This window comes from Lonchura striata, chromosome 24 (assembly GCF_050655825.1).
Source record: "Lonchura striata isolate lonStrDom1 chromosome 24, ASM5065582v1, whole genome shotgun sequence".
NCBI classification, from domain to species: domain Eukaryota; kingdom Metazoa; phylum Chordata; class Aves; order Passeriformes; family Estrildidae; genus Lonchura; species Lonchura striata.
In genome coordinates this window covers 7,256,062-7,274,207 of record NC_140726.1, presented here as the reverse complement: position 1 = coordinate 7,274,207, position 18,146 = coordinate 7,256,062, and the positions used below count along the sequence as shown (strand labels likewise).

At 49.6% G+C, this 18,146-nt stretch overlaps 1 protein-coding gene across 1 annotated transcript in view; it reads left to right on the top strand.

The window, feature by feature from the left end:
* GRIK4 (glutamate ionotropic receptor kainate type subunit 4) overlaps positions 1-18,146 on the top strand; it is a 207,878-nt gene that overhangs the window by 132,815 nt on the left and 56,917 nt on the right. The window contains exons 4-7 of the mRNA XM_031506858.3: positions 3,946-4,043; positions 6,706-6,871; positions 12,838-13,016; positions 16,559-16,612. Of these exons, the coding sequence (XP_031362718.2) occupies positions 3,946-4,043; positions 6,706-6,871; positions 12,838-13,016; positions 16,559-16,612 (497 nt within the window). The remainder of the gene's footprint in view (positions 1-3,945; positions 4,044-6,705; positions 6,872-12,837; positions 13,017-16,558; positions 16,613-18,146) is intronic.

Genomic DNA, 18,146 nt, shown 5'->3' with positions numbered 1-18,146 from the left:
TTTTGACCTGTCCCTCTGTTCTGGGGGATTTCAGCCTGCTCTGGTTTTTAGGGAATCATGGAATGGTTGGGGTTGGAAGGGACCTTAAGGATCATTTTGATCCACGCCTTGCCATGTGGAGGTGTGGGAATCCAGGGCTTCCCTCTGGCTGCCCTGGGACCCTGGCAGGGTCAGGAACCCCCCTGGACAGAGCCCCCAGAGACACTGGCTGTGATCTCTGCCCATGGAAAAGAGTTTTCAATCTTACAGGATCAATTACCAGCTCTGAGTGTTTGATATCAGTAATAATTAAGTGTGGCACAGGTGCAAAAGTAAAATTTTAGGATTCTAGATGAGGGGTCCAAAGGGGACAAGATGGAGGAAATTGGGTGTGCCTTGTCCTTTTTCTCCTTCTTCATGCCCTCCATGTCTCACTGTGGTGTTGGCATTTTTCTGTTGGTTCAGCCTGGGGACACACTGTCCAACGTAGGTGACAGATATTGGCACGTTCTTGTAAATGCAGCCCAGGGAGTTTCTGGTATTGAATGTTTGTCACATCCCACTGAGGGCAGAGCCCCACACGCTGCCCTGCAGGACAGAGCTGGGCAGGGCAGCAGAACATGTGAGAGATAAACAGAATAAACAACCTGGAAACCAGCACAGACCAATTATGGCTTCTGCTTTGGCAGCGAGGCAGAAAGAGACTTTTTACAATCTTGAAATCATCAATACCTCAGATTCCGACATGCAGGGACGTTTTCCACTATCCCAGCTTGCTCCAAGCCCTGTCCAGCCTGGCCTTGGACACTTCCAGGGCATCCCAAACCTCTCCAGACCTCTCTGGTGGCAGGTTCCTGTCAGGAAGCACAAGGGATGTTCCAGGAGCATCTTAAACCCCCTTTTCTTTATGCTCTTGGTGTTTTCTCTCTGAGAATCCCATCACCAGTCCCTGTCTCTGGAGATCTCGGGTGTATTTTTCAATCAGGGAGCTCCTGAGGTGTTCCCACACTTTCCCTGCTGGTTTGTTTTGAATTATAACCAGGAATCTTCTTTACATTCTGTTTGAAACCCTGCTCAGGTATCTGTGTGCTCTGAACGAGATGATTCTGCCCCGGGGGTGGATCCTCTTTCTGGAGGGAGCTTTCAGCCCTGCTTTGAAGAGGGGAGGATTCATGGAAATGTTTTCCAGGTGCTTTGGGATCTCAAGAAGCAAAAGACACTCTGACCATGTCTGAGGGGATGTGCATACATTTATCATCAAGAGCTACTCATTTGTTGTGCTTTTTCATGTTCAAAAACAAGTTTGCAGTTCTGCCTGCCTTTAAAAAACATCTTGCTGGGTCACAAGTGTCCAAACCTGGGCTTAATTCCCAGATGCACTCATGGAAATGGCTGGACACTGCCCTGGTGTACAAAAGGAGGGTCCCTGTGCCCAGATCCAGGATGGTCAGTGGTGCCCATGCTGAAGAGGTTCTTGAGGTGATGCCACCTCAATGTCCAGCACTCTTGAGACCCTGAATTCTATAATTCTAGAATTCCTTTGAATTCTAAACACATCAAAACTGGGAGAGAAACTCGGAGCTGCTGGAGCCTGCAGCACTCACAAAGGGCCCTGCACAGCCCACAGCCTTTGTGGTGCCCAGCTGTTGGGCTATGAAGGGATTTGAGTGGCAGGGGGGCTGTAATTATCCATAGTTACGTTCCCTGGGATTATTGGGTGGATTTTGGATACAGGACCAACATTTCCACTTCCTGCAAGTGCTCGTGTGGATGCTCATGGCAGCAGCAAGGTCGAGCCTTTTCTCCCTGTGGAGACCTGACAGCATCGAGCAACGCTCTGAAATAAGAAATGTACTTGGATGACAAGAGAAGCTTTCCAAATGTGGTCAAAACCTTTGCCTCAGGCACCTCCACTTTGTTTCCATTCATTTTCCTTCATTTTTGTGGATGTTTCCCCCTGGTACTGATAAGCCAGATCTTTTTCTTCCTCCAGTTGTTGCAACTCTGTTGCTATAGCTACTTAACCCACTTTTTGTTCCTGCAAGCAGGCACGAGAAGAAAACCACTCACCAAACTTTCACCTGCACGGAACAAGGAGATTTTCCCAGGAATTTTGTCCTGGTTACCTGTGCATCAGCTCCTTCCTGGTGGATGCTGGATGGCAGAGCTGAGAGGGACTGATGGGTGCTGCTGAGACAGCAGGCGAGGCTTTCAGGCTGCTGCTCTTTATTTAAAAGGATCTTCTGGGGAGGTTTAAGTGCCTGTAAATTTTTTAAGCACGGAAGAAAATCAACTCCAGGATTCCTTTGAAGAAGCTGCAGAAAAATATCCCTCATTTCATAGGAGATTGAGTTGTTGGAGGGCGAGGGAGCTGAGAAGGAAGGAAAACCCAAGAGGAGATGTTTGCATTTCATGAGCACTTTCTGTAAGAAGCTGGAGCAATCAGCAGGGACTGGGGAGGATAAGGAGCTTTTCCTTCAAAAGAGAAGCAAAACCAATTCCCCAAAGTGACAAATTAAATGAGATTTGGGCCTCACATTCCAATTGTGAGACTGTGGAGGAAACTAAGGCCAGAGATGACAGAATGGTTTGGATTGGCAGGAACCTTCAAGATCATCTTGTTCCACCTCCTGCCATGGGCAGGGCCAACTTCCAGGATGCTCCAAGCCCTGGGCACTTCCAGGGATCCAAGGGCAGCCACAGCTTCTCTGGGAAAACTTGAAACTGTAGATGTTCACTTCCCAAACCCCACAGTCAACCCCAAACTTGCTGTTCTAAAACCACCCCAAGCACAGTGAGCTTTTATTCCACTGCCAGCCTTGATTTAAAGACTCGAAGTCACTAAAACCCCTGCTCTGATCTGGAGCTCAGCAGTTTTGATGATGAATTCACTTTACTACCAAAAAGAACCGTGTTCATATTTGAATTTTTCCAGCTCAAATAACTCCTCACAACCCTCACAAGAGCTGCTCAGAGGTGCAAGAGGCAGGTTTGATAGCGACAAGAGCTGAAATCTCAGCTTTGGGATGCAGTGGTTTGGTTTTCACACACAGAAAATGTTGTGAGCTTGCCCTGGCCAGAACTCATAAGAGTTTTGGTGCTTCTTTTCTCCCTTTTGGTGCCTCCTTCCTCCCCTTCAGTATCCAGTTTCTTCAGAAAGATTCCAGTTGAGCAAACATGGCTTTGTCAGGGGAAAAACCTGAGTGTGTGAGGATGCTGAGGCAGGTCAGCTCTCAGGAGCTCAGGGACTGAGGCATGAGGGGTTCTCAGCTCCTGCTCAGGAGGATTTTCCTGCTCTGCAGGAAAGGTTCTGAGCCATGCAGGAGATGGGGATGGAGCAGGGAGGTGACACCAGCTGGGCTGCTGCTGGCACTGAAATTCAGCTGGATTTGTGCTGTGAATTAAACAGACCAAAACCAGGGTTGCAGTTTAACCTGAGAAGAGATTTAACTTCAGTTTGTCAAGTGTTTTTTGTGGTTCTGCTAACCTTGATGGCAGGGAGCCAGAAGGTTTAACTACTGCCAGGCAGAAAACAACACAAAACAAATGAAAACCAGCAATGAAATCCTTGTTTTCACCACTGAACTCTGCAGAGATGAGGGGAGAAATTCCTGCAAGTCTGTTTGATGCTTTGAAGCTGGGTCACTGCTGTGTGTAGCATCTTCATAAAGTTTAGTTCATGTTTCTCTCCTGGGGACAGAAAGGGGTCAGAGATGAAGATTCTGGGATTTTGGGGAGAGTTTAGGTGAGGTTTTAAAAGGCTGGGGGAAGATGGAGAGTGCCACAGGCAGGGTGACAATGCTTCAGGGGGAAAAAAGGGATTTTGGGGATGGAAATGGCAGAGAGGGTGTTGTGTGAAGATGAGGCCATGTCCTTACTGAGGTGCAGCAGGCACTGTGAGCACGACTGTCTGCTGGAATTTTGGGATGAATTCTGATCTCTGTTCCCTCTCTCTGCTGCCCACAGTGTGCCAGATTCTCCCCAAAGGCGTGGTGGGAGTTCTGGGACCCTCCTCCAGCCCAGCCTCCAGCTCCATTATCAGCAACATCTGCGGGGAGAAGGAGGTAAGTGCAGCTCCTTTGTGATGCTCAGAGTGGACAGCATGCTTGATCACCCCTCCTCCTAATGCACAGACCTTCGAAATGTCTCCCTTTCCCCTCTGCTCCCTCTTTCTGCCTCCCTTTTCCTCTCTGCACCCCTTTTTCTCCAACTCCCCTCACATTCATCCCCAACCCAGCCACGTCCCCACTGACTGAGGGCTGCAAAGCCCAAACTTGCCCTGATGGATGCAAACCCAAAGCTCCTGCTGTGGCTTTCTGCACATTCTCGGGGAGCTGCTTTGTGTTTACTGCTGTTCCATCCAGTTCGACCCCTTTTTTTATCTGTGTCCAGGCTCTGTGCTGGATTTAATATTTTATAAGCCTCGAACCGTGCTGCACGGATCTGGCTCTGCACTCCGGAGAAGAAATTGAGTTCTCTTCTCACAGTTCATCCCTTTAAAGGCAGATAACATCTCTCAGCCATTTAGTGGCTTTCTCTGGAGCCCAGCCATGGAGGAGAGGAGGCTGGGACTCAGCACTGTAAATAATTTGCATTCACAAGCAAGTGCTGGTCCTTGTTCCTGGGGTGTGGAAGAGATGGAAGGGATCTTCCATCCCTGATGCACACACAGGGCTGCAGCAGGAGGGGTCTCCTTAGGGTGTTTTGTAGCATTTTCTCTTGCTAAATGTCCTGGACATGTGCTGCATCCAAGGAAATGCAACCCTGCAAGTGTTTTTCCTCTGAAATTCATATTAATTCTGAGCCTCTGATCTGAGGCTGCTGATTTATTTTTTTCCTTCAAAAAGGAGAGGTGAGCGCTGGTGCCCTCCTGAGGTGTTTGGTTCTCTTGGCTGCCCTCCACATGATGTAAACCTGCAGGAACTCCGTGGGATTTACATCCCAGGAGCATCAGCTGGGACACAGAGCCCAGCCAGAGCCCTGTGTGCCTGCTGCCACCCCTCAGGGACAGAGAGCAGTGTCCCCAGGCAGCCACCGAGCACCAGCTGGCGTGACTGATGCTCTGGGGGATGAACCTGTCCTGTGTTCCTCAATCCCTTTCCCCCATCCAGAAATGGGAATTGCACTGGGCCAATGTGGCATGCACATTCACTGGACAGACAGAATTCTGTCTCTCAGGATTTCACAGAGAGAAGAAGAGGAAACAATCTTTGTCTCTGCTCCTTGGTTTTTCCCATGTGGAATGTGGTGTGGAGATTGTTCACCTGGGTTGGATTCTGGGGAAGGTTGGTTGGGGTCAGTGACCAGTGGGATCCAGCTGTGCTCTCAGCAGAGTCACGAGTTTGAGTTAGATAAGTAAGAAATAAATATATAGAATAAAATAATATCACTTTAAATAGTATATTAATGTAATATAGTGTAGTTTTAATAAGGCTATCCTTCAGCCTTCTGATCTGCAGCAGACATCAGCATTTCTTCCCTGAGTGGGGGGTGCCTTTTCTTCCAACAGGGCAGAGCTCCTGGACAGGAGAGGAGGTTCCTGGGGTGAGGGCAGGGGGTGACCAGGGCTGTGCTCAGCCCTGGCAGCTGCTGTGCTGCTGGATTCCCTCACCCGAGTGAGTCCCAAGCTGGATCTGGATCGCTCCCAGCAGGGATCAGGGTGCTGCCAGGAGCTGCCCTGTCTGCTCTGCTTACAGGAAGCCACCTCTGGACTCAAGGCAGAGAGCAGCTTATTGCTCCTTAATTCCCCTCTGCTAACCAACAGCTCCTGCTGCAATGAAGCAGCCTCCAGGAGCTGCTAACAGGCTCTCCCAGGAGGAGCGAGGTGGGAGGCAGGGGCTGATGGCTTTGGAAGGACCAATAATGGAGGGAAAGAGGACCTGACATGCTGCTAACAAAGCTGTGGCAGATGTTTCCCTTTCTCCGACTTCTGCTTGTTCCAAAAGAGGCAGAAGGAAAACAAGATTGCCTCTCTCTGTCTGGCTGAGCCCGCGGTGTCTGGGCTCTGTCTGTGTGTCTGTTCCACCCGTGCTCTGCAGGATGTGCAGCAGAGCTTCCTCAGAGCCAGCCCTGCGGCTTCCCAGCTCCCGAAATTCCCCGTGGAGCAGCATCCCGCTCCAGCTGCTGCTCCTGCATCAGTGACAAGCCCAGCACTGCTGGTTCCAGCCCTGTCTGGCCTCCTGTTGATCAGAAATGCCCAAAGCTTCTGGCTGCTGCAGCTGCTCTTCCTCTGCCCAGCCTCTCCAGCGCGGGGTCATCTTGTTCTTGCCTTCATCTCTGCTAATTAATGACCTGGTGGTGCCTCCATCCAGCAGGCAGGGCTGGACTCACCGCCCTGGATGATCCCTGTGTCCTGCACGGCATCCTTCCCAAACGAAGGCTGGGCCCAGCTACAATTAGCGCCCCAGCTAATTAGGTTGGACTCACATGGAAGGTTTCCTGTGCTGTAATCACAGTCCCCGATGCCTTTCTCTGAGTGGCTCAGCAAGACTTTTCCTGCTCCACTCCTTCCCGTGGCTTTTCGTTGCTGTGATAATTATTTTCCTCTGCTGCTGCACGAGTCCCACCCTCCCCTCTTGACTCCAGCGCTGCTTCTGCAGTTTTATTGGGATATTCCACTTTCTGCCTGCTGTGTGTTTCACACCACAGGCCCTTTATCGCAGATTTACTTGTTTTTATTTCTACTTCCTCTTTAATTATATTTTCTTCCCTCCTCCCCACGCTCAGGTTCCTCACTTCAAAGTGGCTCCGGAGGAGTTCCTGAAGCTGCAGCTCCAGAGGTTCACCACCCTCAACCTCCACCCCAGCAACACCGACATCAGCGTGGCCGTGGCAGGAATCCTGAATTTCTTTAACTGCACCACTGCCTGCCTCATCTGTGCCAAAGCTGAATGTAAGTCTTGGCCAGGCCCCTCTGCTTCATCTCCTTTTTGTTTGGTGGAGAAGGTCCCAGGTCCTCATGTCTCTGGTCAGAGCAGCTTTTTCTACTCCAGTTTCTCCACCCTGGTGCCCCGTGGAGGAGTTTTTCAGAGGAGGAAAGGGGATGGGGAGAGATTATCCTGCCTTCTGTTTGAAGAGCATTTTGCTTCCACAGATGGGACTTCCACAGAAAAGAAAATTAAGGTGTAGGCCTGTTTCTGGAGATTAGTTTTAAGCAAGTAAAGCACTTTGAAATATGGCTTGCCCAAACCATGTGCTGTTTGTGGCCTAAAAACAGGATTTGGGTAACAGCACAGTGCACACCCTCCTGGGCTCTGCAGCCGTGCATCTGCTGGTGATTGTGCATCTGGAGAGTGGAACCTTCCACCTCAGCAGGGCCATGTCCACCTCAGCAGGGCCATCTCCATCCTTGCAGGGCCATCTCCACCTCAGCAGGGCCATCTCCACCTCAGCAGGGCCATCTCCATCCTTGCAGGGCCATCTCCATCTCAGCAGGGCCGTATCCACTTCTCCAGGGCCATCTCCACCCTCAGCAGGACCATCTCCATCCCTGCAAGGCCATATCCGCCATCAGCAGGACCACCTCCACCTCAGCAGGGCCACCTCCATCCCTGCAGGCCCATCTCCACCCTCTCCAGGACCATCTCCAACCTTGGCAGGGCCATCTCCACCTCTCCAGGGCCACCACCTCCATCCCTGCAGAGCTCCTGGTGTGGCAGGAGCAGGCTGCATCCCAGTGCCTGGAGCCGAGTGTGTCCTGTGCTTTCTGAGGTCGCCGTGCGGTAGATTTGGGGTGGCCACATCACCTCTGGAGGTTGCATAAACAGCCTGGGAGAGGGTCTTTGGAAAGGGCAGGGCCAGCTTTGGGAGTGCTGCTCTGTCGCCGTTGGACACAAAATGAGAGCACAGAAGCTTGGAAAGTTCAAAGCAGAAAAAGGCCCAGTTTTATTCAAACATCTGGTATTTCTAGAATTCCAAAGGTGACTGTGGATTGGAGGATGGAATTACCACCTCTCCAACCACGCTGCTCCAAAGATCAATCAATCATTTCTCTCTGCCCACAGAGAAATAAGTAAACTATTTCATCTATACATGAAATTGTGTGGGAACTCTGACTCTCAAATACGTAAACATCATCAGAAGGCTAAAGAAGTTTGATGAGTGTTACAGTGAGCTCATGGGCACTCTGTTCCCCTTCCCTGGGACCCTGTGGCTCTGATCGGATAACCCTGGACCCTCCTTCCTGCCCCAACAGGAGAGCCAGGGAAGCCCACCCTGTCCAAAGTCTGTACAGACCCCTGACAATTCCTGTTTATCCTCTCCACATGGACACCACAGAATAAAGAGAGCTGAACCAACATATCTGGGCTAAGAGCCTCTTTTGGGAATCTTTGCCATCTCCTGATATTCCTCCCCTCACAGCCTCGGACCTCTGAGCTAGCTGATATTCAGGGGGCTTTGCAAGGGGTGGAACGTCAGATGAGAACTTTAAAACTTCCGAAAGAGCTATAAAAGAAAACTTAACACTTAAAAATGAGGGCAACGCTGCTCTCAGGCGGGAGCTCTCAGCCAGCCCTGGGCAAAGCCCCAGCAGCAGCTGCTGTGGAGGGTTCCTGCACAGGGCTGGGGGACAGGAGTGTCTCTGCCTCTCCTTTGTGCTTTCTGTGCCCCGAGGACAGCAGGCTGGGGTAGGTCAGCAAATCACCTTCGGTGAGCAGTGCTCACATCCACCCCAGGAAAGGCCCTGGCTCAAAATGACGCAATTAAAATCATGCAAATGGTCTCCCACATCACTCCCAGAGCTGGGATTTTTCATTGTCTAACCTTCACCTTAAGCAAGAAGGGATGCAAAGATAATGAGGTTTTCTCAGCTGCCGTGCTGGAGGCTCAGGGCTCTGCACCCCTGCCCTGCTCCTGGCCAGGGTGTCTCCCACCGGGATGAATATGATTAATATGATTTTTATTTAGCTGGATCAAACCCTCTTACCCAAAGCAATCCAATTTACCCAGCCCTGGTGCTGCTGCTGGATAACTCAATATTTAAGATGTGCTGAGTCCTCCCCAGACCCAGGGAAGCAGTGGGACAGGAGCCTTCATCCTTCCAGCTCTTTGTGCTCAGCAAGGACCTGATCTGAGCCAGGCTTGAAGCCCAGCATTCCCCGACTGTAACAGAGTGTTGCAGCATTTCTGAGAGACAGAGGGCAAGATTTATGTTTGGAATGAGATTTGAGCTACTCCAGCCTGGGCCTCAGATCTGGGCCTTGCGAGGCCTTCCAGCCTCTGACGCAGTTCGAAATTAAGATTTGTGGCTCAGTTAGAAATTAAGAGTTTGTGGCTCAGTTAAAAATTAAGAGTTTGTGGCACAGTTAGAAATTAAGAGTTTGTGGCTCAGTTAAAAATTAAGAGTTTGTGGCACAGTTAGAAATTAAGAGTTTGTGGCTCAGAAATTGTATTAAGGTGTGATGGGGAGCACTGGGCTGTCTGGGTGTGAAGTAGTACAGGTTTATAGTGTGAGGTTTAGGCCACCTTAAGACAAAGACAAACAATGTTAGCTTGCCAATCAGAGTGCCTTTTTAAACTCTAAACTGTATAGAAGTGTATAAAAACTGCCATCTTGTCTCTAATAAAGGGAGAACGTTGCATTAATCACATTGGTTGGATGTGTGTTCTGTCCTGGCCAGCTTTCCTGTTTTATGAGGTCCCTGGCTTTTACAGAGCACAGACATTAATTGAGCTTCGTGTAGGAGCACAAACCCTGATTTTCCCTGAGGACATGCACTGCTCCTAAGCACAGTCCTTAAACAACTAACTGGAGGCACATCAGGCTTTTGGAAGGTTCCCTTGAGGCAGCTGAGGGAAGCATAAGAGATTCCTGCTCATCAGTGAGGAAATGCTGCTTTGAGGGATGTTATTATTTAGATCCCAGGAGGGGCAAGCTGGAGCTGCTTTGGTTTAAGTGCGAGGCTGTGTGATGGGACCCCTGGGCCCTCCCCTGCCACACTCATCCTGTCACAGCCTCCCTCTGGGGACTGGCTGTGATTTCCCCTGGCAGAGGCAGAAAATGACCCTTAAAACAAAAGGACTTGGGCCAGCCTAAGTGTAATGCCCTGGGGAATGTAAAACGCAGTGCCATGAACAGAAGGAGATTTGTGTGACTCGGTTCAGTGGATAAAATAAGATTATCTGACTCAGTTTCTCTGGGATGTCCAAGAAATAGCTGGTTTGAGAACTGCTCTGAAAGGTTTTGAGTGATTCCACAGAAATCTTAACTGACAAAAGCAAATAGAGGAGCATATGGGCTTTTTAAGAGCTTCTCTGATTGCCAGAGGGGAGGGAATAACACCCAATGCTTGGAAAGGGTGACCAGGGCATGGAGGTCCAAGGCCTTGTGCACATCCTTGATCCTTTTTTAAAATACTTTTTTTTTTTTTTTTTTTTAATTCAAACACCCAGAGAGATGTTTGAAGAAACATTGTTGGGATTAAAAGCGAGGCTGGATGATGGGAATGTTCTCTTCCCAGCCATCCATGTCCAGGACTGCAACCATCAGCAGGAGCACTAAACAGGGATGTGGCACTCCAGGAGAGCTCCAGCTCCTGCCTTTCCTCCTTCCCAGGAGCAGCTCCTCCATCAGCAGGAGCACTAAACAGGGATGTGGCACTCCAGGAGAGCTCCAGCTCCTGCTTTTCCATCTTCTCAGGAGCAGCTCTGCTGCTGAGAGCTCAAGAGTGGGGCAGCTCCAGATGTTTGCATAAGGAAAAATCAAATAATCAAGGTCAGGACTTGCCACAGGCCAGCCTGAACCTCTCTCAGAGCTCCCCATGGGAGTGTTCAAGCAGCAGGTGCCTGCTGCAGCCTTTCTGTCCTCACTTTGGTACTTCAAAGGTGCCAGGAGGAGTCTGCAAGCCTTTGCTGGTGTTCACATCCCTCTGAAGTGCCAGTCTGGCAGCAGCAGCAGCAGCAAGAGTCTCACATCCTCCCAGCATCAAACAAAGGGGAATCTCTGCACAATAGAGACTTCCCTGCACTCAGCAAGAGCAGATGCAAGCAGGAGGCTGGATGAGGTTACAGGTAGGATCTAACGTGCTGGAAATGATAATTTCCTCAAGCTGAAGGTGGAGATCAAATGATTCTTTTTTTTTTTTTTTTTTTTTCCCCTCCTGGTTCCACTTCTTCCTCTCTGTGCCTGATGAGCTTTAGAAAAATTTTCCTGGGTTTGAGAGCAGCAAAGTGAGCTGGGATGAGCTGCAAGTAAACTTGGTGGTGTCAGGGCTGTAATTTGAGGCAGCCTGTCTGTTCCCCTGCAGATGTGGAACGAGGAGAAAATAAACTTTTCTACATCCTCAAGGGTCAAATGGAGGGCTTAGGTAAAATTTACTGTTCACCTGGGTTAGAAGAAAAAGAAGTGTTCAGGTGAGGTCCCTGTGTGCTGGAAGCAGAGTGAATTTTCTTCCTGGTGAGGAAGAAGAAGCTGATGTAACCCAGAAAAGTCCTGGCACAGCTGTTTTTGTAACCCCTTGCTGTGCTCCTGCCTGTACCCAGAGAAAAGGGGAGAGGTAAGGTGCTCAGAGCAAACTCAGAGTGCTTTAAACCTCTCCCTGTCAACGAGAGGTTCCTCATCTTGGATGTGTCCCTTTCCCTGCACTGCTCTCTTACCTGGTGAAGTGCTGGGAGTCCTTGAGAGCAGAGCTCAGCACTGATCCCATCCTGCTGTGACCCTTCCCTGCCTCCTGCCCTGCTGGGGAATGAGTGGATTGGTGCAGTCAAAAATAACTCAGGTTAAGAGTAAAACTCTGACTTGAGGGTTAATTTGCCTCTCTGCCAGCTGGGCTGTGATCTTGCTGATAGTTCTGTTTCTCCAGCTCTCTTCTGGGGCTGTCTTCCCGTGGGGAGGGGATGTGTGGCTATGCTGGCTGTGTCTTGCTGACAAATCCATCTGCTGGTTCCTCTGGTCAATCAAACCTGGCAGGAGGTTATTTCTTGATGAAACTCAGCAGCTGGAGACAAGAGAGACTCTATCAAAGCTGCTTTCCTGACTAACAAAATCTGCAGCAGGAGTTTTGACATCTTATTAGGCTTCAAGGCAGCTGTGTTGGAAGGAGGCCTTGACGTGCCCATGCTTATTTGTGTCACGATTTTTTAAAGTTGTATTCTTGCAGTGGTCTCCAACTCTCAGCAGAGCTTCTCATCCCCTTGGGAGAGAACAGCTAGCCATCAGAGTGCTCCAAGATCTCCAAAAAAGCTGCACCTTCCTGGGCACCTAATTTGGAAGCTGGAAATGCAAAGGCTGAGAGGGAGGAATAATCCTCCAGCAACCAAAACAATCCCACATGCAGGGAGATAATGGAGACTTTGTCTGGACCTTGTTTTGAAGGTCTTATCTCTTCCCAAGATGAGTCTGGGGACACTTTATTTTCCTGGAGAAGAGCTGGAGTAGCTCCATCACTTCTCCTTCCCTGCTGGACCAAGTGACGAGTCCTAAATCCTTTCCACTTCTTTTTTTTTTTTTTTTTTTTTTTTTTTTTTTTTTTTTTTCCTGGGGAGCAGATGGAATAACTCCATTATTCTCATTCCCTGCTGGACCCAGAACTGAGCCCCAAATCCTTTCCTTTCCTCTCCCTTTTTCTGGGGAACAGCTGGAATAGAGCCATCATTTTTCCTTCCCTGCTGAACCCAGAGCTGAGCCCCAAATCTTTTCCTTTCCTCAACCTTTTTCTGAGGAACAGCTGGAATAACTGGAAAAATAATAACTCCATCATTTTTCATGCCCAAGCAGTGAGCCTCAAATCCTTTCCTTTGCAGTGCACAGACCCAGAACTTCAGGAATGCATCCTGCCATGGATCACCGTGTTCCATGGGAGAACCAAGCCTGACATTCAGAGGGATCTGTTCTTTTTTTTCTCTCTCTCTCCTCCCAAGGCCTTTTGAACCTGGAGAAGCTGCTGCGGCAGTTCCTCATCTCCAAGGACACGCTGTCGGTGCGGATGCTGGATGACAGCCGGGATCCCACCCCGCTCCTGAAGGAGATCCGAGATGACAAGACAGCCACCATCATCGTCCATGCCAACGCCTCCATGTCCCACACCATCCTGCAGAAGGTGAGGTCCCTCCCTGTCCCTCCCCTGTCCCTCCCCTGTCCCTCGGGATGCTGCTGCTCCCCACAGCCATCTCTTGTGGGATATTTTGGTGCCTTGTGCAGGCTGAGCTAGAACAGAGCTGGACAGAATAAAGAATAAAGCAGGATTTATTCAAAGGAATGTCCTCCATGGATCCACCTTGGGCAGCACAAGAGCCCAGCCAGGGCTGCACCAAAAATGAACCAAAATGGTCCCAAAATGAACCCAAGATGAAGAAAATGGACCCAAAATGAGCCCAAGATGAACCCAAATGGCCACAAAATGAGCCAAAATGGTCCCAAAATGCACGAGCGCTCCCGGGGGCTCTCCCTGGGATCAGTTCTGCTCCATTGGCACCTTGGAGTTCATTGTCCCATTCCAGCTCCAGCCCAGGCAGTCCCATCCTGCTTGTTTTTCTCTCTCCAGCCCACGGTGTTTGTGCTCCTGGGCTGAGATTTGGATCATTTGTCCTTGGTGCCCAGCTGGAGCAGGAATTGTTTTGTGTCCCTGCTCTGTGCACAGAGCTCAGCATCCCCTCATGTGAAGCTCAGACCCACACACTGAAGCAGCACAGAGTGTGAAAAATAGAAAAGCCAAACCTGAGGCATCAACTGAAATGTGAAAATTCCCACAGCAGCACTCTGCCCAAGGGGGAATTGTCACTGATGGAATTTCCATGGCTGGATCTGTGCAAGTAGTGGTTGAATTGCTCTGAGGGGATGTGTTTGCTCTCCACAAGTGGTGTTGCCATCCAAGAGCTGTGAAGGACTGCTCAGCTCTCTGAAATAACTCCTGTGCCTCCTTTTCCCCCTCCCATTATATGTCTAACTTCTTCCTTCTTTTTCTTTTTATTGTCTTATTAACCGAGATTTTATTTTAATCCTGTTTATTTTTAAATGGTCTCTGGCTGCAGTTTCTAGCACATGTTTTGATAGCCTGCTTCAAAACTGAGCAGTGGCTCCAGATGGAGCAGAGTTTCCTACATCCTGGAGGGAACAAGAAGCACATTCCTGAAGGGGGACAGGATCCAAGCACTGGGATCCCCCTGGCTGCAGCAGCATTCCATTTTGTCACTGTGTGTGTCATCCAAAGGCCTTGCCTGTGTCAGATTTACCCCTGATGGCATCCAGCAGGAATGTTTTTATCATTCCTCTCTCCCCAAAAAAGATTTTTAATCCACTACATGCATTTTTCAGTTTTAAAGAGACAGTTTGGGGGATTTTTAGGGGTTGTCTACTCAGAGGAGTTTTTTTGGTGTGTTTTTTCCCCCTTTTTCTCCTATTGCTGCCTGGCTGCTGAGGGCTGTCCCCCTCTTCTGTTGCTATAGTGACTTCCCACAGGCTCCCAGCAGCTCTCTCCAGGCACCCACAGCTCCCTGCCCAGCTCCAGCCTCCTTCTGCCACCCCTGAGAAACGTCAGAAATTGCCAGCATTTCCCAGTAAAACCCAATTCTTCCAGCTAGAGCACTGTAGGAATGGGGGGTAATAAATAAAGAGCTCCTGATTTGACAACTTCGTGCACCTTGTGGTGCTGCAGAGTGTTTTATTGGGAGCCAGGGATGGTGGTGCTGAGCAGCAGGTGAGCCCACATCCTACCCCACAGCAGGAAAATCACTCTGTGGGTTTGCTGGGTCTGTCCAGTGAGAGGAATTCACAGCTTCTCATGCCTCAGCCTCCACAGATGGGCTGGAGACACGTGGATGATTCCCAGCTCCCAGCTGCCAGGAATGAATGGATGGGAGAAGCACTGCTTTGCTGCTCACCTTGATTTCTGTCCTTGAAACAAAACTCCCTGACCTCAAAGTGAGTCACAGGGAGCACTGGCATTGTCACTGTCCCCAGGAAGGGATCAGCAAGGGAAATTGGAAGTTTTGCTGTGGAGGGGGTGAAAAATGAGGCAGCCTCCTCTGGGTTCAGGGGACTCCTTGGAGCAAACTTTGCTGTGTCTGTTGTGCCAGCTGGGCAGGGGACAGGGTGACAGTGTGCAGCCAAGGGGCTGGGCACAGGTTTGTGAGAGCAAGCAGAGCAAACACATCCCCTCAGAGCAATTCAACCACCACTTGCACAGATCCAGCCCTGGAAATTCCATCAATGGCAATTCCCCCTTGGGCAGAGCCCATTTCCAGCGCTGCTGTGGGAATTTTCACATTTCAATTGATGCCTCAGGTTTAGCTTTTCTATTTTTCACATTCTGTGCTGCTTCAGTGTGTGGGTCTGGGCTTCACACCTGAGCCTGGCGGCCTCAGGTTTACACAGGAACAGCTCAAAGGCAGGCAGGAAAAGGGAGAGGTACAATCCAAGCTGCTCTTTCTGTCTTTCCTTCCCTCACTTTCTGTTCCCACAGCTTCTGGGAAGGACAAAAAGGAGCTCAGACCAGGAGGTGCTGCCTTTGGTCCTTACCCCTTGCCTCCCATTCCTCTGGGTGGTCTGGCCTGCTGGGAAAACCTCTTTGCCAGGGTCTGGAAGCTTGATTTGAGAGCAGCTGTGCTTGGCAGTGGAACAGAGGCTTCCAGGAGCATCTGCAGATTAATGCCCCACTTTCCTGAGCATCTGTTCCCACAACCAGCTCCTTGTGTAGTGAGAATTTTGGGAAAGGGCTTCAGTTATCTGCTCTGTGATCTCTGGAACAGATTATCCCCATGGAAAATTCTGTGTCCTTCTCTCTGCATCCCTGGACAGTTTTGCCCCGTTTTCTTCTATTTCTGTGGCCAGCACGCCCTGTCTCAATTCTGGAGAGCACGCTGAGTTACTGGGTCTCATCCATGCTCATTAATTTGTGGGATTTGAGCCCAAATCTGACTGATAAAACTGGAAAACCACCAGTGGCTTGATTGTCCTTTTGCTGTAACTCCCAAGAGCTTTTCCTGCCTTTCTCTCTCCACCATGGTGTTTGTGGTGGAAGGGACAAGCCTGCAGCTCTCAGCTGCTCTTTTCCCTCATTACGTCCCAAAACAGGAGCAAAGCAGCATCCACACACAAAATAAGCAGAAATCCTTATTTTCCTCTAAAACCATAATGGAATTCATCATCCCAAGGAGTTCTGGAGCTCTCAGGACTGGGGCTGCAGGGCCCACCTCACCTTCCCAGTGTCTCTGTGGACCACTGGGGTCTGTCAGGGGTTCAAAAGCTTTTCTGCTGGGAGTTCAAAAGTTTCTGTTTCCCACAGGCATCTTCCTTAGATTTTGTCCTTGGATGGCTGCAGGAATCCCTGAATTCCATCTCAGAATGCCGTGGAGAGGGCAGGGATGCTCCCAGGGCTCTGCAGCTGGGTCATTTCCCTCTGTGCAGGCACTTTGTCAGGGCTGGCGTGGGCAGGAGACCTCAGCCAGGCTCAATCCTGATGAAAAATTGCTTCCCCAGACTTTAATTTCCCAGGTCCAACCGTGCTGCTGTGTCCCACCCTCCCTTCCTGCAGGGAGAGATAAGCCTGAAAAAAGCAAAATGTGGCCCTGGCTCTGCCTTGCTGGAGTGGAGATTGGAGATTGTCAGGCTCTGGTTTAATCTCTTTTTTCCTCTCCTTCACAGGCAGCTGAACTGGGGATGGCATCTGCCTATTACACCTATATCTTCACTAATCTGGTAAGGAGTTTTTCCCAGCTTTTCCTGCTTGAGTGTGGAGTCATTTTAATGGGAGCTGATCCCCCTGACCCGTGGGATCCTTGGGCAGAGCCACGTGTGCTGGGGAGGGAGGGAGGGAGGCAGGGGTGTCCCCTGCTGCCTAGAATCAAAAGGCAAAACCTTTCCAAACAATATCAAAAATAATATTTCCACGAGCAGTTCTGTAACGAAAGCTTTCTGTGCACACATGGTATTGGATTTCTACAGTTTGTATCAGGTTAATTAATTAGTTCATCTGACAGGTACATCCAACAGGAGACCAGTTGCCCCAGCAACCAACCCTTGGGTCTGCCCCTTGGAGTTGTTCTGTGTCTTGTTACATCTCTTAAATTCTGGTGCAAAAGAAGATGTCCTCGTTAGAAATTCCTGTTGTTAAAATCAGACTAACCAGCATTTCAAGAAGGTGTTAGGAAGAGTTGGCTTATTGTTCTAAAATGTGAGAAAGGGCAGGAAAATCACTAGAAACTCTGCAACTACATATTTAAAAGCTGTGAGGCTACAAGGATACGAAAATATATAAAAAGCTGAAAGATCTTCAGACATCATTCCTGCAAAGCTGGGAAGGTCTTGGGGAGGTGGAAAATGATGGGTGCAGCATCCAAGAGCAGGAATTGTGGACATTGTGATGGGAGCTGGTGCAATGAGATGTGCAGGTCTTTGGGAAGCTCCATGAGATGGTGGATCCTGATTGCCCTGGTTTCCTGGTTTTTCCAATTGTCCTGGTTTTTCTGATTGTCCTGTTTTTTCTGATTGTCCTGGTTTTTCTGATTTTCCTGGTTTTTCTGATTGCCCTGGGTTTCCTGATTTTCCTGATTTTTCTGATTTTCCTGATTGTCCTGATTTTTCTGATTGTCCTGGGTTTCCTGATTTTCCTGATTTTTCTGTTTGTCCTGATTTTTCTGATTGTCCTGGGTTTCCTGATTTTCCTGATTTTTCTGATTGTCCTGTTTTTCCTGATTTTCCTGATCTGTGGGGGTATTGCTGATGTTGTCACCCCCTCGAGGCCATTCCCTGTGCTGGAAAAGGGATGAGCACGTGAAAGGCGTCACAGCCTTGTGTCCATAAATCCCATAAATGCTGAGAGATGGGGATGGTTTGGCTTCATGGCCATGAATAGCATTAATGGGATCATGGTGTGGCTAAACCCCTCAGTGCTGTGCTGAACAAGGAGCAATGGGCTGAAGCAGCAGAAGGGGAAATCCCAAATAAACATCAGAGGAACTTCTCCACCAGGAGAGCAGGAACCCAGCTGTCAGTGGGGCTGATGGAAGCCTGGGGGGTGAAGTGGAGATGCCTCCCAACCCGAGTGATTCTCCTATTCTTTAATTCCTATTAATATTTCTGGCAGGGAAGCCGAGAGCTGAATCACACTTTGTGTTTGGGTGGGAGACAGACGGGAAGGGCCGGAGCCAAACGTGTGGGCAGGGAGATGGAGTGGAAAGGGGGAAGGAGAAGGAGGGAAATGGAAAAGTTGGGAGCAGTTGGGGCACAGAGT